General features: G+C 42.6%; 1 protein-coding gene across 14 annotated transcripts in view; it reads left to right on the top strand.

Annotated features, from left to right (window-relative positions):
* OSBPL6 (oxysterol binding protein like 6) overlaps positions 1-10,410 on the top strand; it is a 99,772-nt gene extending 89,362 nt beyond the window's left edge. For 13 of the 14 annotated variants that reach the window (XM_083496022.1, XM_083496031.1, XM_083496024.1 and 10 more), the window contains 3 exons: positions 404-530; positions 2,073-2,195; positions 3,007-4,009. In XM_083496022.1, the coding sequence (XP_083352148.1) occupies positions 404-530; positions 2,073-2,195; positions 3,007-3,115 (359 nt within the window). In that variant the 3' untranslated portion in view covers positions 3,116-4,009. Of the gene's footprint in view, positions 1-403; positions 531-2,072; positions 2,196-3,006; positions 4,010-7,772 lie in introns of those variants that run through there. The other variant, XM_083496030.1, reaches the window with a different exon arrangement.
* The last annotated feature ends 1,721 nt before the right edge of the window (positions 10,411-12,131 follow it).

Raw genomic sequence — 12,131 nt, 5'->3', positions numbered from 1 at the left:
AATTTTCTCCCAGCAGGCCAAGTTTTCAGACTGGCATGACTCTCCTCTGGGAGTGAGGGGATGCTGGTGTTGAAAGGCTCTGAATGAGGCAGAAGAACTCTGGGATGCCCAGGCACTGTGTATAATGGCAGCAAGATATGTAGAAGGCACCACCTCAGGGGGCAGCTCAGCGGCACGTAGAGCAAGCCTTAGTCCACCCCACAGACAGTGGTTAGAACTGTGAGAGGTGCTGACCCTCTTTTGGCAGTGCTTGCATGACGTTTGACCCGTGTCAGTTTATCACCAGTAGTTAGAGCCAACTTCAGGAGCTGCAGGCAGGGATTTTGACCTTCTGTATTCAGAGGACCATGTCTTCTTCGTTCACAAAGCTTAGCTACTCACTTTGTCTTATCTGTTAATGCAGGCTCCATGCCCACCAACTACGAGCGTTATTATGGCTTCACAAGGTTTGCCATTGAGCTGAATGAGTTAGATCCTGCACTGAAAGATCTTCTTCCAAGAACAGATGCCCGATTCAGGCCAGACCAAAGGCAAGAATCACTTGGTTGTTGTTGTTTAATGCTCAGCGGCTGCTTTCAAACATAGATTTGATTTCAGGACCCCAATGTTTAGTCCAGGGGTGGGGAAGCTTCGTTAGCATGAGGGCCAGATTCCCTCGTGGGCCATATTCCAGGGACTCAGCGGTGGGTGAGTTTATCCAGGCACAAAAGGTGCAGCTTTTAAATTTGTACTTTAGGCTACTTTCCAGCCAAGCACAAAATAATAGGTTGCCATGGACTGACTGAATTCAAAGGAGTGGTGGGAAGCCACCATCCCAGGAACCCCCAAGAGAAGAAGGCTCAGAGCCAGGGGACTGGTGATGGGATGTTGATGAGTGGTCAGAAGGAGAAGACTGGAATGAGGAGGTGTTGTAAGCTGAAGGTAACAGGTTTTAGTGAGCAGGAAGAGGCTGTGGCAGAGAGCAGTCCAGAATCAGAGGCAGAAGAGGAGGCTGGAGAGTAGGGGAGGAGGCAGAGATGAATCAGGCTGTTGAAGAAGCCAGGGGGTCTCCCTCTCCTGCGGTGACCAGCTCCTCTCCCTCCTGGTCTCCCAGAACCAGAAGAAGAATGAAGAGGGTGGAGCAAAAACAGACAAGGTGTCAGAGTCTCAGATTGCTAGGGAAGGACCCAAGGGAGGAGGAGTCTTGGGGAGCACTGGGAAGGCGTGGCCCTTCAGTCCTCGCAACTGCCTCATTGGGGCAAGATCTGCTGGGAAGAGTTGCTGTGCTCACTAGGCCTGAGCTGTTGTTTATTTGAACAAAGAGTTAACTCCACTGACGCCTTGCGAGTTATTGCTGGCCTGCTCCCAACACCGGCCCTGATAGAGGTTTACACACAAGTAAACCTGATAAGTAAGAGGCACTATTGCAGTACAAGGACACGTTTCAGCCAGGCGAAAACACCCAGGGAGGCTGCAGAGCAGGGCCAGTGAAAGGGTGTCACCTGTGCAGAGTCCCAAAGGCTGGACAGAGAGACACATGGTGGCCACTTGTGACCCTTGGACCTGAAGTTCCCCACTCCTAGTTTAGTCCATCACTTTGTAACATGACTTGCTTAAAAAAACCTTTGATCAACCTTTGCCCCACACTAATCAGGAAGGTTGGTTTGTTTATGATTCAAGTAGCTATAAAAGTTACATTGGGCAGCTGCTGTCTTAGCAGAGGCATTGCTCTTCACTCCCAAGAGGAACTGACTCTTTTAAGATTGGCATGGGGTTTGCATAAAACAAAATAAGCATGCTGCTTGTTGAAAACAATTGTGTGCTTTTAAAAAACTAATATTAATTTATTCTGCTTTAATCAGCAAGTCAGTATACAAACAATCATCTAAAACTCACATGCTTAATAATTAAAGATTTGTTTAATTAATTGGCTCTCATCCCTGCTAATTTTATCTGAACTGCAGTATCTGGATGGTACGGATCCAGCAACTCTTGATGGGTGTAGGTTTGTCATCTCCGGGGTTTTGTTGATTCGTTCCAGTGCTTGAATGTTGGTATTCTGTTTATTCGAACTTCCACTTGCTATATTGCAGGCTTTTGGAAGACGGGGATTTAGAAGCAGCAGCGTCAGAAAAACTAAGAATAGAAGAACTCCAGAGAAGTCGAAGACGCTACTTAGAAGAAAATAATATGGAACATGTACCAAAATTTTTTAAGTATGTAAACTCAGGAATGTGGTTTGTTTCTTCCCCCCCCCCCTTGCTAACAGATACACCACCAGCCTGGTAACAGAGTGGGAAAATTTTAATAGTTGAAACTGGGTTGAGGAGTTGGCAGCTTGTAAAGGTTATGAGTAAACTAAGGTTTACTCAAAGTAGACCCATTGAAATTAATGGACATTTAACTTCATAATGGTCATTAACTTCAGTGGGTTTACCCCGAGCAAAGCTTAGTGGAATACCACCCATTGTTATCACAATTAACTTTTTACAGAAATATTTCCATGAGTTGTTGAGACAGTTTCATTTTCAGCATTGGAAAAATGCATTTATGTGGAAAATGTCTGTTTCTTCTCATTGCGCAGGCTGAGTGATTAAAAAACAACAACCCAAGAAACAAAAACAAAATTTGATCATAAGCCCTGTTTGGCTGGGACTTCTGGTGTGAGGTAATGTTCAGGTTGACATCACCTGACTAGCACTCATAGAGACTGCCATTTATAACGGTACAATCGGGAGCTTGTGTTATGGTTCCACTTCATTCATGGCTCCAGCCTTACCTGCCCCACACCTGATGTCCAATAGGAAATTTTTTAAAAGCCGAAATACTGCCTATTTGTCATTTTGTGGGCTGAATTCAACCCCTCTGTTCCCTCTTCCTTACCAAACAATTGGTTGATGGGATTTTTGCTTCTTATAAAGGACTCTGCAGGTGCCGTGTCGCAAGGGAGTATAATTTGGTCCTTGTTAAAGGTACTCCTGAATTTATTTTGTCTAACAGGTGTGTATTTTTCTTTTGATTTTGCAGAAAAGTTATCGATGCCAATCAAAGAGAAGCTTGGGTTTCTAACGACACGTATTGGGAACTCCGAAAGGATCCTGGCTTTAGTAAAGTAGAAACCCTCAAACTCTGGTAAACTGAGAATGTAGATCTAGTAACATATCACTCCTTAAAAAAAAAAACCTTAAAAAAAAACCTATGCACAACATGTTTCTTATAGCTGAGGTTGGTTTGTGGGCCTGCAAGAAACCTTTCATTTGCTTTTATATTCATCTTTATAAATGGACTTCCAAAAGTGCATTAGCCCAGACCCTGGACATTTCTGCAGCTTGCATTAAATTAAATGGAGGGGGAACCAACACGCCCTTTAAATATTGAGATAAGGGAAATGCAGCGCAAGAGAAACATGCACTGAGTTAGCCAAAGATGCTTTCGAAGAGTATCTGGTGCTTAAAATAGACAACAGAAAAGATACAAAAACAAAATAAGATTTGTTTTAATGGAACATGTCTAGAATGTCCACCCATGCTATTATTAAACCTTGAGTCGCAATACTTGTTCATTTCTAGCTTCGGGTTAGTTTCTTGATGTGTGATGTGCTTGGACTGGCCACGTCGAAAAAAGGCATAATGCTTTTCTGGAAGCTCTCCTCATTCATTCGCCATTGTTCATGCCTTAAAAAAAACACACCAATGTGAAGTTGTACATTTAAGTCATTTTAAAATATGTATTCTTAGACGTTTGTCAGGGGCAGATTTTTAAAGCGCTAGGATTTTGTTCATATTATAAATAACGAAGAAAGTGTATTATTATTATTTAAGAGAAAAGAGAGAAACCCTAAATTGATTGTAAAGGAAAGTGATAAACTAGTACATGTTTTAACTTTGGGGGTGGGGTGGGGTGGGGACTATTGTGTGGTCAAGTTGAAAGGAGACTGGCTGGTTTTGTAACAACCTTGGCAAATGAAGCCGAGGTCGTATTCTCAATGCCTAATGCTGTGATAAATATACCATCTCTTCCCATGGCTTCACACTTTTGTCTCATTTTCTCATAAGTCTTTATACAATTGGAATTCCCTGAAGCTTCGCATGAGTGTTAAGCACAAAAAAACGATAAGTGTCTTGTCTCCTTTCCCGGAGGTGGATTATCCTGGTAACATACATGGTCATGTTCTCTTCGGTACACAAGATGCTTTTGTTGCACATCTGTTTTATGGGGAAAGCAACATAGCATATGCAACTAAGTTCTCAGCAGCATCTTGCCACTGCTAATACTGCTTTTGTGCATAATTCTATTTTGCCATTTTACAAAATGGCAATTATATTTTTCAATGAAGAAGCAAGACCTTAAATGGTTGCTGTGCAGCACATTTCAATGATGTATATGGAAGGAGCCTGCATGACCTCTGTCTCAAAGTAAAGTGAAGTTGGCATGCTTTGCTGTAGCCAGTATTAATAGATAAAAATCCTATTTTTTTAAATGTCATCTTGTCTTTCATTCATGCCCAGTTTGCTAACAGACTCCCTACTTGCATCTCATAGGCATCAATGACAGAAAAGATCTCCTTGTATTAGATTTCAAAAAAATATTTCTACGTATACAGTACATAGCACATAATTCTAAATATGCTTAATTTTCCTTTGCATGGTGCTTCTTAAGAACGACTTCTTGGTGGGGTTCCATAGAGATACAGAGGTGTCTCTTACCATTATTTCCCAAAAGCAAATTGACTGTTCATTTAACTGTGCTACAAATTACATATATATATATATATATATATATTTGTTTTCGTAGATTTTCACGGGTACAGGAATGCAGGTTTTGGTGTCCTCGGGTGTCTTCCCGTGTAAAAGTTGGGGTGTCTAGGCGACGTTTCGACGAGGTCTCACTCGTCATCTTCAGGCTGGTGCTTTCGGCTTCTTGTTACTGGAACAGAGCGGGATCTCAGTGTTTGAGTTCCTATAAATAGTATTTATAGGAACTCAAACACTGAGATCCCGCTCTGTTCCAGTAACAAGAAGCCGAAAGCACCAGCCTGAAGATGACGAGTGAGACCTCGTCGAAACGTCGCCTAGACACCCCAACTTTTACACGGGAAGACACCCGAGGACACCAAAACCTGCATATATATATATATATATATATATATATATATATATATATATTTGCTTTCGTAGATTTTCACGGGTACAGGAATGCAGTATATATATATATAGCCCACAATTCCTTCTTTACAAGCACATCTGCCAAAGAAGCAAAGAGTTATAAATATGATTTCTCCCCACAGTGTTACTTCCTCTTGGTATGCACAATATTGATGGATATTTAAATATTTGACCACAACTTCTTTCTGAGCTGTACTTGTAGCTCAGGGTCTCTTTCGTTTGACTGAGGCTTAGAATAAATTCCAGACGATTCAATGGTAATGATCACATAATGGCCTTTTAAGTCTGTTCTTGCAAAAGTTCTGTTTGACATTTCAAAATATCAGTTTTCATTTTCTAAGCAGGTCAAGTTTTGTAGCCTGCAGCTTCTGGTTTTTGGGATTGCCGTATTTTTCACTCCATAGGACGCACCTGACCATAAGACGCACCTTGTTTTAGAGGGGGGGAACAAGAAAAAAAAATTCTACCCCTCTCTGCGCAACTCCCCTTCAGCGAAGCAGCAGGAGGCGCTGCGCAGAGAAGGGGAGATTTCTTTTTTCTTGTTCTCCCCCTCTAAGACAAGGTGCGTTCAGTGCATTCAAGGAGCGTTCAGTCGCCTTCAGTGAAGGCAACCTGAAGCCTCCGGAGCGCAGCGGGAGTTCTGCTTTCCCCCAACCGCCAGCCTCAAAGAGCAGGTCAGGGAGTAGCCGAAAGGCGTGCAGCCTTCCCGCTGCTCCACGAGCTTGTGGGGCTGGCAGTGGGGGAAGTGCTGCTTTCCCCCACGGCCAGCCTCAAAGAGCAAGTTGGGGCTGGCAGGGGAAGCCCGGATTCCCCCCCCCCCCAGCCCCATGGACCACACATTCGCTCCATAAGATGCACAGACATTTCCCCTTAGATTTTAAGAGGAAAAAGTGCATCTTATGGAGCGAAAAATACGGTATCATATGAAGACTGGAAAGAGTGTTGGTAAAATATTTCAGGGGCGCAGCGTAGGACCATTGGAACTACTAATCATAGCTCCCAGTCTTCATGAGAATATTTGCTGAACTCACTTCTCCCCTTCTGTCATTCAAATCTAATCAAACTCTTTAAACAAAACATCTAATTTATTGAAAGTTAACTGAAGCAAGGGGGTAGAGACAGATGTAACATTTTTAGAGTAGTGCGGTCGTTTTGTCCAAATGTACCTTTAATTTCTAGGGGCTGATCTCTGAAGTGGCCAAATAGCTCTCTATGTTTATGACAAAAATAAGTTATGGACAGTTTGATTGGCTGAATCCCATGATGTCCCTTTTCCCTGGAGCAATTTTGTTGTTTTTTCACTTTGGGAAACATATTTCCTTAAATAGAAAGAAAGAATAATGTCCATTATGTGATTTTGTTTTTTATTTATAAAGAAGGCAGACCGTCCTCCAGGATCAAAGGGGCTTGGGTAAGCAAAATTGATGGTTGGACCAACTTTGCTGCGATGTCCAGCTATCATTCAAGGGTGAAAGAATATTGGATATGATCCACAACTGAGTAATTAACTGACTCCCTTGTCTCCTGTGTCAACACAGATTCTCCCCTCCCCTTCAAGTCATTTCCTTCCTTAGAGATTCCATTTCAGTCAAATTTGAATTTTTAAAACGGCAATAATGTATACAAAGGCCATTTCCCTGTGTGGGCTGATGCAACAGACTTGAGCTGGCTCAGTAAACATCTTTAGAAACTGCCCCTGCCCTGCCACACTTCCCTCCTGCCACATCACCGATTTTTTCTACAATTCCCCTAGGTTTTAAAGGTATGTTTGTTACGTGGAACAAAGAAGCTGCTCTTCCAAAACCTACAGACAACCTAATCTAACCACCTTGGGTTCCCCGAGTTAGTTTCTTCATAGCCTGGGATCTGTTCAAAACTGTTCAGTGCATCACTCGCCTTGAGTTTCTTGTCTTTTTATGCACTAAACTAAGTCTAAACAAAGCGTATAATATTTACGCAAGGCTAGCCCTGCTAGAAATTCATGGATTCCAATCGTGCAAAGCAGTCACACATCACTTGCTGCAGAATTTATCTGAATCATTTTACACAGGGTCTCTGTGGTGTGGCTGCTGCAGCAAAAAAAAAACCAAACGCTTTCTCCTTCTACATTACATTAGTTACGTACTGAAGAGTTTGATCATATCGTTTACCTAGAACACTTGGGCTTGCAGCAGTGGCCTGTCTGTGGTGGACCGATAGATGCTGGTACAGTAATGCCCATGTGATCTAGGCAATATATGGAATTGTGTGCTTTTATATATTACCATGGCAACGTGGTACCCACTTGTGGAGCCGTGGTTCTGTAGCATCCATACTGCAGAGATAACATGCAGATTCAGCCTCAGAGTCATGAATATCATGCATTTCTTTTCTTTTTCGAAACATGGATTTTACACTGAGTTGCTTTTTAAAAAATACTATACAAAAACAATTTTTAAATATATATATATAGTGAGAGAGATGCAGAATATATACATTAGTAGCAAATATGCAAAACAAACAAAACACAATCATGGAACTCACTTAAGAAGGGATATTCACCCTATCCTGCAGAAATGCAAATTATTGTGTATTTCTGCAAGTGACAGAACTCATATGATGTAGACTTTTCTTTATTAAATTTTCCAGATTTGAAAATTGAGGTCTTCTGTACTCTGAGCCTCTTCCCACTCCTGCAAGCTTCAGGAAAATCTCAAGAAGACATTGTATGATTTGCTTCCTTGTTAAACTGGAAGGCGCTGCACCAAACTATACCACAGTCATGTTCCCTGCCTGAGCTCTGTATATGCTCTTGTTTTCAAGTAGACCGCCCCTTCCTCTCTTCTATTAGTGATGGATATAATCACATTTCAGTAGTAGAGGTTTTCAGCACACCTGCAAATTTGGAAAAAGTAGAGGAGGCTTTCTAGAGTCTTGAAAAGGTCTAGAAAGGCCTCCCAAGGGGGTTTGCTAAACCCAGGCCTTGCACTATGCAAGAAACTGCCCCCCTAACCCAAATGCTTGGCATGCCATCGCTACCATTGCTGGACAAAGTCCTGGTGCACTGATGCACATTGAGGCAAAAGCTACTCCTGTAGTAGTTATCTGTAAGTGTTCTTCGATAGGGGGGGGAACACCTCAAGATGGAGGAGCTCTTAGATTTAGGTTTATTAAATTTATATATCGCTTCCCACTACAAAGCCTTGAAGCAGCGGCGAAGCCCTACAGCTGAGACGGAGGAGGCAGGTGGATGTCAGCCCCACGCTGCTGTTTCAGGCAGCACGGAGCCTGCAGCTGTCTGAGCCACTGTGTCACTCCCAGGAGAGACGCGTGGCTTGGGCATGCTGCAAGCCAGGCCCCACGCTAAGAGCCACTCTCTGGGTGTGGGGCCCAGTGCGCCCTGCCCCCCATCCCCGCTAGCTACGCCTCTGCCGTGAAGCAATTTGTAACCAGAGCAAAAGTGATAAAAAATATAGGTAGTAAATAAACATTTGGTGGGTTTTCCCCAAGTCCAGGGCTCAGAAATAGTGGTTGTGGACATGGGAAGGTACCTTTAGATTATGTTCCGTGCTGCAAATGTAAATGAACAAAGACCGCACTCAAGAGTACTAATCCATACTTTTGTGATTTGATAGATTTTCTCTCAGCCCTCATTGTGGTTAGGAAAATGGTGCCAAATCTGAGACTGGGAAAATTCATTTACCTCTGTGGTTTTTGAGAATTTGAGTGCAATCAATAACTATTAAAACAGGTATTTCCTCATTTACTTTGGTGGATGCAGAACTGTAAAGCTGATTTGCATATCTTGTTCTCCGGCTAAATTGCCACTGAATTACTTCCCTGTAAAATAACTTTCGTTGTCAAGTTCTTTCGTTTCGCTTAGCCTACCCACCAGGAAATGATTGTGCGGAAAGGTATAAGTAACATGTCTTAAGGACAATACTTGAGTTGGGTTTCGTTTTGAATTCATGCTTATTCTGAGAGGGGAGAAAATCAGTGTTACCAAACTACGTGCTACATTTTGTGCAGTGTTTTGTTTTAATTCTAACAGAAAATGTGTAGCAAAAGAACCATAATGAAAGTTGAATTGTCTTTTTTGAAAAAATCATGAGCACAATCCAGTAAATATTCATTTGAAAGTTTGACTAACAGTGGCCTGATTTGCACATCACTTAAAACCAGAGTTTTAATTAAGCTATGGTTTAAGGTGAATGCATCCCTGCTTCAGTAATCACCCCCCTTTTTCCTTCAGCACACGGGGGAGGACATTGTATTGTGTGAAGTTGGTTTCCCCCAACAAACCAGAAGTAAGTCAAGAGCAAACTTTGGCTTACCACTCGCTGATTGTTTGGGGAAATCAGGCCACAAGAGCTGGTGTCTACTTGTTTCCTGTCCACAGTGCTGAAAGAAAGAACTAAGCACGCACCATCCTTACTTGAAACTGTGGTCCAGGCTATTGAAAGTTGTGAAATAAGACGAGAGTCATGCCTAGCTGAAGTTAACAGGGAAGAATATAGGCAGCTGACTTGTAAGGAGTCAGACCATTGGTCCATCTGACTTATCATCTACTCTGATTGGCAGGAGTTCAGTGGCAGACCTTGGGGTCTCAAATTTCAGCAGCGCCCCGTGTGACACCGAAATTCGGCGCCAGCCCCGCCTCTCGCACTCCCTTCTAAATAATAGTCATGGCGCCCCCGAGGGTCTGCATTGTGACCGAATTGGTTGCACTCCCCTAAATCTACCTCCAAGAAGCTCTCCATGGCTCAAGAGAAGGGTTATTTCCAGCCTTAACCTGGAGATGATGGGGATTGACCTTTAGTGTCTTCTGCATGCAGTTAATGTGCTGTGCTGTTGAGCTATGGTTCCCCCCCCCCCCCAACACTACGGAAGTGTTAAGCTCCGCAAAGTTATGATTTACTAGATTGTGTTCTATGGCTGTAATGGAAAGGAGTGGTATTCTTGGTAGGAGAGAATGCATGTGAACCTGAAACGTCACTTTCTTCTGCTTTGTTTCCAATATCCAAGAAACAAGCCACTGTTCCATTTCTAAAGATGTCCTCTTCTCTCTCTCCCCGTCCCTCTCTGCCAGTGGGAACTGTCGTGGGAGCAAACCAAATGTGTTGCTCCAGCTACACATCGTTCTTTCCTACCTGTCTATCACATATTTAAGATCATGTGTATGTTGTGCTACCGAAAAAGCACGAGAACTGTGCCTCTTCAAATGAATGTTGTACAGAGGAATGTTCCATTTGTAAGAAAACAGGCCTCAATAAATTCACAGCAATTACCTTTTAAAGTCACTTTGATTTCTTTTTCAGTTTTCCGATTCACTTTATTGCACTTTTATTGCATTTGTCTCCCAGCCTTTCTCCAAGGCGCTTGGGGTCACCTAGGTAGTTTTGCCACCACCTCCATTTTCTCCTCACAACCACCCACCCTGTAGGTTAGGAAGCGAGACAGTGATTGGCAGAGTGAGCCAGTGAACTTTCCATAGATGTCTGGTTGGCTGCTGTGAGAACAGGATGGTGGCTGATCCAGTAGGCTCTTGTGTTCTTATGAGCATCGTGGCTGAATGTGGATTTGAACTCGTGTCTCCCCAGTCTGAGCCCAATGTTACCACCCAAGCTCTCTACAGGATCAGATGGAATTTGACCTGAGAACCTTCTGGTCTGAATTCAGATGGTATCACTATTGGTGAGGTACTGAATACACCAGTAAGAATAATTAACGCTGCAATACAGTACTGAGCTTATTCAATAGGAAGTAAGCCCCATCGAACACAGCTTCATTTATGCATAAACAACTGCAGGATTGCTCTGCAAAAGTCTGCGTGGTCCTCATATTTTGTCTTATAGATATGAAAACCCATGCAGAATTAAAGAGTTACAGTTCTTGGGAAAGCCAAATTGTGTAGGCATATGGAATATTTGTCAAATATTCATACAGAATATCCGACTAGGTTCATACAGAAATCCGACTATTAATACGGGTTTCCACAGAGATAATGGTTTATTTACAGATTCTGTATATTTTGCATGTCTGCCATCTCTTTAAGAACCTAAGAATGATGCCTCTTTATCAGCTTTTAACTGACTTCCCCCAAGTTCCAACTGAGCATTTCAAGTAGGCTATCACCGATGAAAGATCATGCCATTTTGTAATATCAAACTTAGTCCCATAGTGCCATCAAATTCATTTTCAACAAAAGGAGATACCATTGCTTCTTCATTGGCCTACGAAATGCAACTATACATGACACAGGTAAAGAACATTTTCTATGGCCTCATACACTAGTGAAGAATTGTGCTTTCTTGGAACCAAATTAAAAGGTGTATCAGAGTGGAAGTCAAGAGAAGAGCATTTTGTGTTTTGTCGTTACTCAAACATCCCAGATAGCAAACGTCAAAAGCTGCCGTCTTGGTTCTTACTGCTGTGGCCAGCAGTCAGCATTATACTCCAGTACAGAAAATGATGGGTACAACAGATGTCTATATGCAAGGTGATGGTGCTCATGTCAACAAACAGTCAGTGCCGTGGAAGCTGGAGGAAAGCTTTCAAAGGGAAATAAACATGCGGTCCTGCATCCGGTGTCAAGTTGCTTAGTATTGATATGCAGTCTGTCATATATAGATAGATAGATATAGTTACACACACTGCTGCTGTGTTTGATGCATCTGGTATAGCGAACATATCCAGAAAAAAAGCCAGACCTTTCAAACATACCACATAGTGGGCAACATGACACAACTTCAGGGTTGGCTTCACAGGGGTGTATAGTTCTCACAGCTTTAGCTACGTAGAAGTCCCAGTCGTGATGTCCTCTGTCACGGTTGGAGGAATTAACAGTCCCTTGGTTCTTAGGTGAAAAAAGAAAATCTACAACTTCCTCAAGTGGTGCTCATACTGAATTGTGTGGGAGAAGACTGCTAGCTGGCCATGATTTGGAGTATTGCATTCATGAGATTATCAACACACAGCAAAGAATGTAACGGCATGGCTTAGTAACTA

Source organism: Podarcis liolepis (assembly GCF_965112155.1).
Source record: "Podarcis liolepis genome assembly, chromosome: 1".
Classification (NCBI taxonomy): domain Eukaryota; kingdom Metazoa; phylum Chordata; class Lepidosauria; order Squamata; family Lacertidae; genus Podarcis; species Podarcis liolepis.
This window is presented reverse-complemented; position numbering and strand designations above follow the sequence as displayed.